At 41.7% G+C, this 12,350-nt stretch overlaps 1 protein-coding gene and 1 long non-coding RNA gene across 4 annotated transcripts in view; one reads left to right on the top strand and one right to left on the bottom strand.

Moving 5' to 3' along the window:
* Positions 1-12,350, bottom strand: part of Tbxas1 (thromboxane A synthase 1) — a 153,632-nt gene that overhangs the window by 118,923 nt on the left and 22,359 nt on the right. For all 3 annotated transcript variants that reach the window (XM_010631670.1, XM_010631672.3, XM_010631671.3), the window contains exons 2-3: positions 7,659-7,752; positions 5,010-5,062 (exon numbers count right to left, since the gene is read on the bottom strand). In XM_010631670.1, coding sequence (XP_010629972.1) covers positions 5,010-5,062; positions 7,659-7,752 — 147 coding nt within the window. The remainder of the gene's footprint in view (positions 1-5,009; positions 5,063-7,658; positions 7,753-12,350) is intronic.
* LOC117286356 overlaps positions 1-12,350 on the top strand; it is a 119,381-nt gene that overhangs the window by 97,857 nt on the left and 9,174 nt on the right. The window lies entirely within an intron of this gene.

Raw genomic sequence — 12,350 nt, forward strand, 5'->3', positions numbered from 1 at the left:
TCAACTGGAGACTGGATAAAGAAGATGCGTTTTTTGTTTTTTTTTTTTAAATAAAATGGAGTACTACTCAGCCATAAAGAACAAGAAATTAAAGTCATTTATAGCTAAATGCATGCACATTGAGGCCATACTCTTTAGTGAAGTAAATAGGACACATACGTGTAAATGCCAAATAGTTTCTCTGGTGTGAGAAACTGAAAGTGTAAATAAGGATAAAATTGTATAATTAATGTGAAACAGGAAGAAAAGGTCTAAAGGGGAAGAGAAAGTGGGAGGAGTAGGGGAAAAGAAAGAAGGGAAAGGAAAAATGGAAACAAAGTATTTGTAGATAGGGGTGGAGGGGCTGAAGAGAAGGCAGGGGAATGGGGAAAATATAAGAACCAAGATATATCATGTAAAGGTACAAATTCCCAATGATGAATGTCATCATATTGTATACCTAAACTGTACCAATAAACTTAATGAAAAAAAGTAAATAAAACCGAAAAGTAGCAAAGAATTTCTCTGAAGACAAAATAGAATGGATTTTAAATGTGGAAAAAACGACCAGACGTTCATAATCAGAAAAATGCACACTAAAACTACAGCAATAGATCATCACATACTAAAGATTTCAAATTGTGACCATTTATTTTAATAAAACATGTGGACTGGGTGCTCTTGTATGCTTACTGATGAGAATATAAATTGACACAGTCCCTAAGGACAGTAATTCAGTAACATTTATTAAAATAAAAAACAGATAACCTTTGGCCCAGTAATTCCAATTCTTGGGATTTGGCCTACGGACGTGTATGTAAGAGAGCAGCGGTGAGTGCACCAGAGTACGCGCTGCAGTGTCATCTGTAAAAACAAAGATGTTCAGCTGAGAACTTCTTTTAAAAATCAGGATAGAGCTATGCAATCAAATCCTTGAGAAACCGGATAGCATTTCACAAGGATGAATGTATTAAAATAGAATATTTTCCCAAATACCATTAGCAAACAGCCTGGTAAAGAGTGGTATGTGTCATATATTATCCAGTTGAGCATGAAGAAACCGGTGACAAAGGTTGCACCTGTGAAGAAGTGGCCTAGAGTTCAGGATGGGGACAGGTCTGCTTTTTTCCTGTACACTCATTTGCACTTTATGAACGATGTGCGTTGCTCACGTTTATCTCCTTACCATTTAATGTTTTCATGGGGATGGACAAGGTTAGTGACAGAGCTGGCTGCAGGGGGAGCCACTTACCAAAACAGAACAGCATGGGCCATGGGTGCAGGAATCGTGAATGTCAAGTTCAGCGAGAGCTAAGTTCAGACGAGACATCAAAACGAAAGTGACACAGAGGCAAGAAGAAACAGATACGCAGCTCAATAAAAGCTTAACTATGGAATAAGCACGTAAAAGACAGATGGGATAAAGGAAGAGGAGCTTTCACTTGCTGAAACGGACCTTCCGTTGTTGCTAATGAATGGAACTTAGAGCTCTGTGTATGCATTTACAAGTCATTAATAATAATGGCATAAGAAAGGCTTGTTCTCTATGGTTGCAGAGTTGATTGCAAACTGGTGGGGGCGTAATCTCTATCCTGCTTCTGTTTAAGCGCCCATGTATGATGATTATGTTGATATTTCCGTAGAGTTTGGGAAGGAATAGAAATCCAACTTGGGGCTTATCCTCAGACTAAAAGAGGGACCAGGTAATCATTATCCGAAACAATAAAGCCTTGCTTTCTTCATCTCATGTGGCCGGTGGGATTGCTGCCCCGGTCAAGCACATGAGTAGAAGTTGTAGAGGAGCACACACCTGTCTACCTGCCTTGCATTTCAAGCTCTGAGGAGGCAGAGGCAGTGATGTGGCTTCATTTACACAGTCTGGCAAAGCTGGCTACCTAGGTAGACTCTTGGTGGAGACATTTTGTTCTCAGTCGCGGTGGCGGTGGCGATAGCCATGGGGATGGTGGTGACAGTAGATGTCAGTGTTGTCCACCCCCTTGACAGAATCCTTCTCTAACAGTATCTTCCCCAAAGCAGTGCGCGGGGAGGGAAAGGAGCAAGGAGCCGGTTTCCAGTGCGGAGCCCTGAACCCTGCCTGAGTCGCCAGGCTGACCAGATGATAAGCGCAGTCATCAGACTTGCTCTTAGGTCCTTGCTGCTCATGTTTCTCCCAGCGAACAGGGCCGTGCTGTCAGCTAGGGGCCCAGCGCTTCTCTGCGGCACTAGCAGTGGGGCTTCCCTTGACAAATGAGGAGTCAATCTATTATTTCAGGTTTTACGAGGATCAAGCTGGGATTCTATTTCCATTCTATTTCCTAATAATAAAAGTAGTCTAAAAATAGTGTAATTTAAACTTTTTCCTAAAAGGGCCTTTGTGGCTCATTACACATAGTTCTCTGACGTTCCCAATCGGTCAAGCCATTTTGCTAAAATTTAAGCAGTTCAAAAATATTACACATCGTTAGAAAAGAGCTTGGATATATAGTGTAGGCCGACTCTGCCATCGTTACCCCATCACCATGTTGCTGGGAGGACCTGTTTAAAAAGCAGGGAAGATCTTGTGGTTTTTCTTGTTCTTCTAAAGGAGAAAATGTTGTTAGGTTTGTATGAAGAAATTATGCTATTGCCTTTCTTTCCTTTTCACCAGGGATGGGAATACAGTAGAGATAATACTTCAATTCCAATCTCTACGATTTCGTATGAAATCATTCTGTAGGAGTTACGTTTTCTTGAAATGAAAAGGATAAATTGTATGAACTTAATTAAAGGTGGGGAACTGATTGGACATCCTGTTGTCAAGGAACCCAGTTCACCCCTCCTCTGCCCTCCAACTCCTGATAACACAGTGACCTTTCAACTCTTCATCTGACATCTTAAAATTATTTTCAAATACCCAAATGTTCTACTCTGAAAGCCTGCACAAGGATGGCAGAGACATGACTGTAGTAGCCAAACTCAGGGAGGACTTGTTCTGCATCTGCATTACTGTGAGTCAGTGCTATGTCTTAGAAACACAGGAGCCATCTCCAAAGTCGGCGTCACCTTTGCAGAATGAGACTGACGGACAACAGAGCTTGTATGAGAACTTTTAAAAACAATAAAATAGAAGGTAAACAATGCATTCCCTTGATACTTTATTGAGTACCTATCATGCTTAAAGCCAGAAGTTGTGCACGACAAGCGAACCTACTCAAGGCCAAGTTATGAGGGATCACATAGAATGAGCAGAACTGCTTAGAACTGAAGATGTGCCCTGCTTTCATTAGTGCCAGGCTTGGCCCCCTGCCCTGATTTGGCATTCTGCTGTGCAACTTGGTTTGACCAACCGTCTTAGTTATTTTTCTTGTTGCCAAGACAAAATACCCAACACCCAAAATTAAAAGGGAAAGGATTTGTTTAGCTCATGGTTTGTAGAGGTTTTAGTCTGTAATCAGCTGGCTCCAAGGCAGAGTGGCATGTGGCAGAGGGGCGTCAGGAGAAAAACAGTTTATAGCACCCACTGGTAGCAAAAGCAACAAGGGAACATTAACAGTATCTCTGTCTTTTATCTTAACCAGACTACTGGGATTAGGGCAGTGCACTGGTTTAGTAACCCTTAATTCAAGCATCGCTCACACTAGATTCAGCTACCTATGACCACACGAGGCTTTGGAGGGACATCTAGACCCAAACCATAACACCAACAGAATATTGGCAGACAAGACACAGCAATGTGTGTCCTCTCTTGAGTTTGCTCTCTCCATGAGAGGCCCCTGTCCTGATGGGCCTGCTCCTCCACAGGCACCTTAAGAGCTGAGCTGCACACATACCCACTGCCCAGCAGATGCACCAGGAAGTCCAGGAAGTCCAGCCAAGCAGAGCCAAGACCAGACAGCTCCAACCATCCCTTAGACACACCATAAACAATAAACTGTTATTAATGTTGCCGAGTTTTGGGGGAGTCAATGAAATAGCAATGACAAACCGATAGAGCATGTAACACAACATTTCAATTTATTAAATTTTCAGGACCATCTGAAACACTAAAAATTAGGTAGAAACACTCGGCTAAAACTAAGGGTTTCTTGCGTAGGGCCATTTTCAGGAAGAGTACCAGCCAATCTTTTTCAAAAATTAGCACTAAGAAAACAGATGTCCCAGATCCTGTGGACCAAAAGACTTGCAAACCAGTGGGCCCCATTAGAACATTCATTAGCCACACAACAAAACCTTAATACACCTAGAAATGTTATCAGTGACCTGGGGTCTAGGAAAAGCTTTTAAAACTCACCCAGTGGCTGAACAGCTATGTAGAAACAGACTAAGATGACTAGGACTCCAGTGTTGGAGGGAGACACACGTTGGGAGACTATATGATTCAAGCCTGTTAACTCTTAAATAGAAAAAGTGATCTGAAGTTGCGTTTGTTCACAAGATTCTGGGATTTTAGAAACAGTATATGCTGAAGACTATAAAGAGAAATTGCAGGAAAAAATAAAAGGAGAGACTCTATGACTTTACATGGCTGAGAACAGGGGAGACTATGGGGCCCAGCACATCTGGGACAATCTTGATTGACACTGTTGCCCTGGGTAATTATTCAGAGCACCCCTTTCCATTCTCAGAGGTTGCTGGATCAGATGATAAATTATATGGCCATCTTGTTGGCAGCAGACTTTACCCATGGGGGTGAACTGTACAGTAAGATTCTGATAAGTTCATGGGAAAAATCCTGCCATGGGCTATCCAGGCAAATAGGGCTGTTTGCTGTGAGGTGTGAAGGGCCACTGAGTCCCCTCACAGTGCATCCTTAAGCTCAGCAGTGAAGCCCAACAAGGTTTTAAAGCTGGGCAAGTGTCTCTCATGATGACATGATGCCTATGGGTGACTCCTCAGATCTTGTCTAGGAACCTTGTCTGTCCTGCTGGTGACTCTTTCTGTAAACCCCCCAAATATAAATGCAAACAATATCCCTGTTCTGTCATTACTTCTACACCAGCTCAACATGCAGAAATCAAAGCATACAGAAGAAAATGAAGTGTCCTTCTTACCCACATAGAGGTCCATATAGTCTTCTGAGCTCTAGTTGGCCATTCCAAAAACCCTAAAAATACACAGTACTACAGTAAGAATAAGATTAAGTAGAATTTTATTTATTCTTGCTTATTCAGAAAAAAAAATCTGAAATGTAAGAACACCATTACACAAACAATAAAAAAGAACTGAAGTTATATAGCTTTCAAGCACTGTGAATACTGGATAAACAAATGGCTTTAAAAATATTGCCAAGTAAAACTCTCATGCAGCTCTGCTTTAATGGACTGAAGAGATCATCAGTACTTAGACTACTTGTGCATAATTGCTGCTAAAATATTTGAAAACTGTTTGCTTTCTCAATTACCATATGCCTTCTGAGAGTTGGTTCATACTATTATTATTACTTGGCCAAGTTCCTTTTCATGGTCCCTGTATGGGTAAACCTCTACCAGATCTATCCAAATGATCACAATTCTGAATTCTCATGCTCCAAGTTAAATTTTGACTAAAACCAACATATCCTAACCATGAGAACCCTAGAGCAATTTTATATAGGAGGAAATAGGAGGTGGATTTTTGTAGTGGAGTGTACCTTGGGAGGCACATGGGGTGAGACTGGACAGAGGGTTAGAAAATGCTAGATCAACTGTGCTGCAGGGATAGAGCTGTGGAAAGTAGATGGGAGGGCATGGTATAGGGACCCATGAGGCAATCACACGGGGGCTGGATGGTTATATGTGGTGGGACTGCAGTTACTGAAACTACACATGAGTTGGGATCGGTGTAGAGGTGGAAAATGCTAAATTTGTGTTGTATGAATGAAGTAAAAGGGCAGATACATAGGAGTGGAGCATGGTAGAGGTGAGGGTTAGAATAGATATCCTGAATAGAAATATGCCTCGTTCTCATTAAATCCACTGAACTTCCCAGTCTAAGTCTGCTGTACATCAAGGAAAGCTTATATGAATATAAATATAGTCACGGAAATGATTGTGCTCCAGAAAGAACTTGGCAGAATTTGTACCTGAGAAGCTGGTGAGAAGCTGGAAGGGAACATATGTGGAAATTATCAAGAGGTACAAGCTCACAGTTCTCCTTGGAAAGATAATACCAGATTAATTACTCAACTGAACACAACTGATAGGTCCCACCCTGCCCCTCGCAGTAATGTGTGAAGTCTACTCTCTAATTTTCCTATCCGGGTTGTTGTTCTATTTTGACAATTTAAAATTTCTTCACACTTGCTTCCAGGATCCACAGGAAATCCCAATGAGGTCATTGTCTGTGGGCTCTGGGTTTCAAAATTGTGCACTGGTCACCACCAGAGAGATGGAAGAGGGCATTTGAAAAGTACTAAAAAGGGGGGCAGAGTGAAAGAAAAAAAAAAGAGAGAGAGCAGCTAATGAAGAACGGAGGTGGACAGAGAGATAGAACAGAAAAGAAACTGAGAAGGGATAGGAACAGGAGAGAAATAGCTGAGGTTATTTCTGTCTAGTGCCAAGGACCATCCTCCCTGAGGGTAGAGATGGAGGAAACCCCAAGGAGCTGTTAAGGGGTTTATCAAAGTGAGCTCAAATGTAGCCCTTCCTGCCTTTCTGTGGCTCTTCACATGTGGGATCTTGTGGCTCCTGATGTTGGTCTGGTGACATTGTCTCCATCAGGCTTCTGAGAAAACCCAATTTGAAAATGAAATGAAATAAAATAAAATAACCTTTGAAGGCCTGGGGCTGTATTTACAGATGGCTACTGGGCACTTCCACTCGCACATCACTGGCAAAGCAAAGACAATGTGCCTAAAATCAAACGTGTTTTTCTGTCAAGCTACCTCTCCTAGCCTTTTATTTCTGTCACCCCTTGTTTATTCTTCCTGTTTCCCAATGTTTGATTCATTTTTCCCAGAATTCTCACACTTTATTAGTCACCAGAATTCTTAGTTTTGCCCCAAGTATTCTTTGCTCCTGGCTTCAGGCTAGACTTTAGCACAATGAGATTCCATGGTCCCTTGCAGTCTTCCATTTTGATGCCCCTCTCCTACTAAAGCAATGATGTTACAGCAATAAGTATATGAATAACCCTTCTAGCCTGTGAGTAAGCTGGTCGTCTCTCTCTGTCATCCCATATTCCCCAAGGTTCCCTAACCTTTGACTTCTCATCAGTCCAGGCTTCTGGTCAACCTGTGTCATCGTTCTTATGTTGCTGCATTCACACATGTTGCTCCCCACCTGGCCTGTGTGCCTTGCCTACCGCTCCCAAGAGTCCCGTCTTCAGGAGTTTCCTTAGGGTGATTTATGCAGCAGATTTCTCTCTCCTCTGAAGCAGGACCCTTGCTAGCATCTATACTAGCAAATGTAGCACTGGGAATATCCTATCTGGTGTTGCACATCCTTGTTTAATGGCATTTGAGAGTATAAATTACCTCTATTCCTTCTGCATTCCAGGGCCTAGAGCACCTGATGCTCAGCAATGAGTGAATGAATGACAGGACTCAATACATATCGGTGAGGATAGCAATGAGTCATCATTGTCACAGACGAGCTCATGCCAGGAGGGGAGGGACTGGCACATCGTAGCACCTTCACACACAGATTCCCCAGGCAAGCAACCTGGGCAAGAGCAATGCTTCTTGGGAAGCCTGCACTGCACCCAGTAAGTCAGTGCCTCACCTGGCGGAAGAAGGTCAAGTTCCCGATGAAAGGGGAAGGCTTGGGGTGTCTGATGCCCAGCTTTTCCAGTGCTGAGAATGCTGACGTGGAGTACCTGGAGAGAGAGGCACATTTTCAAAACCAAGAGATTGAAGTTTGCATTCATGCTTTTGGCCTTATGCCCTTAGTTCTCTGGAAATAAGGACAGAAGAGAAAGTTTCCAGGACCCAGGGGGCAGAGGCCCAGCCATGAGTGAACAGAATAGGAACTGAGGAATCCCTCTTGATCTCGCAGTGAACTGTAGATGGAGGGATCTGAAAGCTTCAGAGGTGGGTGATACCTTGGAGTGGGGTGGGCCATTGCCCCGACATGAGTCCCACCAATGAACTCACTTCACCCTAGTTTGGTTATTTTGCCTCTAAATCTATCATGAGCAATTGCTCAGTTGGCAAGGCAAAAAAACAAAAACAAAAAACAATTCACTACGGCATAAGATAAGTTCTCTGTGCATGTTTATTTTCTTTTTTCTTTTTCTTGGTAGCAGGGATCGAACTCGGGCCCTAATGCTTGCAAGGCAGGGAACCACTGAGCTAAATCCCCGGCTGCATGTTTATTTTCTTAGTCAAGACTGGTCCCCTCATCATAACATAATCTTTCTCTTATCACATTCCATGAATGAAGTGAGAAAAGGGAAAATAGGAACAGAAGCAAACCATGGAGAGGAGACCCTAACACCAACCACTTATAACCTCTTTTAGTCTTTGTTTTCCAGATTTGCAACCATCTGGGAAACATTTTTTTTTTTTTAACCAAAAATCAGGAAGCATGGTCAGACAGATTTCTGTATCACTTTCCAGGTGAAAGCGGCATTTTGAGGAGTGCAATTTGGCTGTCAAAACATTGGAATTACTAGGCTATTGCAGCAGTTTATGGGAATGGAGGGACAGCACAGTTAAAGTCAGGACCCACTAAGGAAAACCTGGACATATGGCTTGGATCTTGAAACAGCCAGCCAATTAGGTCAAAAGTTCAGTTAGTTCCAAAAAATTAATGAATCAAACTGGGTGTTTAGCATCCTGCAGATATTAGCCAAATCACCATTTAGGGGCAAGGAAAAACAGACAATAGAACTACAGTCTAGCTTCCCAGGAGTGCCAGAACTCAAAATGAAAATAACAACAAAACAGTGCTGTAAACATCACTGACTTTATAGAAAGTGGGATATTTACTGTATTCTTAGACCTTTCCCTTTCTCATCTGCATTCCAAAAGGACCACTTAAAATGAGAACATTTCAATAAGTGTTCAGATATCAGGGAAAAGACAACCCAATTTAAACGTGTGCTTGCATTATTCTGAGCAATGGGTCTATTTTGAAAGTGGCCACAAAGGAGCACCAAACAGGACAGAAGGGAAGGCAGGTGGTCCTCCCAGCTTGCCTAAGACTGCCACCATCTGGGGGTATTATTAGGTTTGAATGAATTCCCACGGTATCACATTTAAGTACACGTTCAAGGGTAATTACAAACCATGCTCCAGAGCCACATCCACATTGCATGGATTAGTCATGCCAACATTCCTCTTCATTAATGTGTGTACCAGAGGTTGACAGCACAGTTGGTAAAAGTTATTCTTTCAAGTAGATGATAATATTTTAAATGACTCCCTTATACTAAAGGGGAAAGATCAAAGGGAACTTAGCAGCTCATTTATTTCCTCTAACAGTCTCATATCAGGAGTCAACATTCATTTCTTCATCAGTTTTTGTGAATTCTTTTCTAAATGTAATCTGTAATGGGTAGAAAGAAATATGAAGATCTTGGGCCACATAATTACATCTTAATTTTGTAATTAGATGTCTTGATTGTCTAATTAAAGGACAAGAAGTCTGTGCCTAATTACACATGCTAATTATTATGCAAGCCCATGCCCTAATTATGTAACTCCACTTATGAGAACATTGCCTGTGTGTGTCTGCACAAAATCCAGACATTTGCTAACATATGGCATCAGCAGAGTGTCCTGAACATGACCACAAACTTCCCTTCTCAGCCTGTACTCAAGCGGAGGATGTAAGTGCCTTCAACTGGGGACTGGCCAGATATCACCACCAGTAACCAGGGTCCCTGCACCCAAATGGGCAGGGGAGTCACTGCCACCAGATAGAACCACTGGTTCTATCTGCCTCACTCCATCTTTCTTCTCTACAGCCTCATTTCATACTCTCTGGTCTTCACATATTAATAAATTGATATTGAAAAAGATAAGCTGAAGTCCTAGCCTCCCAGACCTCAGAATGTGACCTGATTTGGAAACAGGGTTGTTGCCAGTGTAATGAGTTAAGATGAGGACATGCTGAAATAGAGTGGCTCCCTAATCCAAATGTCCTGGTAAGAGGGCAGCGGTGTGAGGACAGAGACAGATGTGACTACGAAGGCAGAGGCAGGGTGACACAGGGACAATCATCAGCAAGCGCCCCACGACTTGGAAGAGACAGCAAAGGATTCTCCCCTACAGGGCTCCGAGGGAGCATGGCAATGCTGACGTCTTGATTTCCTACTTCAGCCTCCGGAACTGTGAGATGCTAAGTTCCCCATGTTTTAAGCCACTCAATTTGTGATCATTTCCAGGGAAGTCCTAGAAAAGAGTTATACCAGGAATGCCCAGGAAGGAGTTTCAGAGCCATTGGAAAGATGTTTTTTAAAAATTCCTCCTGTTACTTTAACATTTTTGTAAAAGAAATTTCTCTTTTGTATCAAATTGTGTCATTTGACTTCTGTGCCATCCAAAAAAGTCCAGGTGGCCTGGGATGCTGCTATGGAAAGCAGGTGATATGCTCATCCCACAATCACCATGTGATGTGTAGAATAGCTTTCTTCTGACAGGAATTAATGCAAATGCATCCCACAATTATGATTATGGACATCTGTCATTGTTTACATTAAGGATACTTAAATTGCAAAATGACAACAGCAAGTATATATAGCTTTAGATAGTGTTCTTTGGTTTTAGTTTCACAACTAAAGCAGTCATTAAATGCTACAGTAGAAAAATCCTGCAGTGCTGGTAGTAAGACTTATACTGCCCTTTCCTAAAATAAACAGAACCATATGGATCATTTTCAAAATAAGGTTCAAAGTTTAAAGGCTGAAAGTTCCTCTAATGTTTCATTTTCCTTAAGACAAATGCCTTCTCTTATGGGGTCAACAGAAGGATGTGACCCTTTTTTAGCCAAAGAAGCCACTCATGATAAATTGGGGGTGCTTCAATGGCTCATATATTAGGGTCGAATGGACTGAGGTTCGAAGCAAAAGAAGAAACCAGTCAAAGACCTCACCAGCCATTATATGAAAGTTGTAGTCACATCAATAGCATTATTAGAGACAGGCTCTTAAACTGTTGTCTTGAGAAATGTGTTAAAAAATAGGAGTAGGGCATGAGGTTTGCTGGCCTTGCAGATGGCAGTTCTCAAAGTACTTGACAGAAATGTGGGCAAAACAGCCAGACCTATCAGGGAGGAAAGCCTACTTTCATTTTACTGTAATTTTATCTAGTTTCTTCTATCTGTATATTTTTATATGTTTAGATAATAGTCTATATTTTTCTATTTTTATTCCTTCATATTTTTACTCTTGCATTTCACATAATCAAAAAACTATTATCAATCCTTTGTGAATATTACTTTAATGGTTGTATAATATTCCTCTTGTGTACTTAACATTGTTTATTAAATTATTCCTATTGTTAAATATTTAGAGTTTTTTCTACTTTTAGTTCCATTAAGTCATGATGATACAGTGAACATTTCTGTGTCCCAAAGTTTTCCTGCACCTTTGTATGAAAGATTTTCCAGACCTGAGATCCACCAGTCTTTGGTTTTGCTACATAGTGCAAAAAGCTTCCCAGAAAGTTTGCCGCCCTTATTTCCAGGTTCTCATCCCCATTTCACCAAAACCACGATGCATTTTTTCCTCATCCATGGACACATCAACGTACCTTGATATCTGCGTTTCTTTCACTGAGTGAGACAATATTTTTGCCATTCCTTCTCCAGTTCCAAAAATACTTTCCGACTTTGAAATCATTTCCCTCCCTCCTTTCCTTCCTTCCTCCCTTTCCCCGCCTGCTTCTCTCTTTTCTTTCTCCCTTGACTTCCCAGCATGATTTATCTAGGTGGCAGGCAGAAATGTCCTAAACAACTGGTTAAAGAACTAGGTGGAAAATGCACATCGCTGATAGATGACTGCAAGCTGACTCCACACACTCATTGGGGCACAGAGAGGAGGACAGATAAATTCTGAACAGCTCCATTTATTTCGAAAATAACTCAGTGCGACCTCGCTGGTCGACTTGACATTCCCTTGCCTTCTCTCCTTGCCCCATTCCTCCCCTATGCACAACAAGAGAAACTGTAAGGATAGAAATGGATTAAATATCGCCTCTAGGCAGATATTTCCAGGAAACAAGTTGTGAAATGCAGAGTTTAGATGAAGGCTATCTCATTTCCCCTTTCTTTCTGAGACAGGGTCATCCTCTGTAGTTCAGGCTAGCCTTGAACTCACTATATAACCCAGGGTAGCCTTGAACTTGCAGCGATCCTCCTGCCTTAGCCTCTCTAGTACTGCAATTATAGTTGTGTGCCATTACACTTGGCAATAATACTATTCTTTTTGTTGTTGTTATTGTTGCCTTTTTTTTTTTTTTTTTTTTTTTT

The sequence above is a fragment of the Fukomys damarensis genome, unplaced genomic scaffold (genome assembly GCF_012274545.1).
Source record: "Fukomys damarensis isolate Sample0158 unplaced genomic scaffold, DMR_v1.0_HiC HiC_scaffold_16, whole genome shotgun sequence".
NCBI lineage: Eukaryota > Metazoa > Chordata > Mammalia > Rodentia > Bathyergidae > Fukomys > Fukomys damarensis.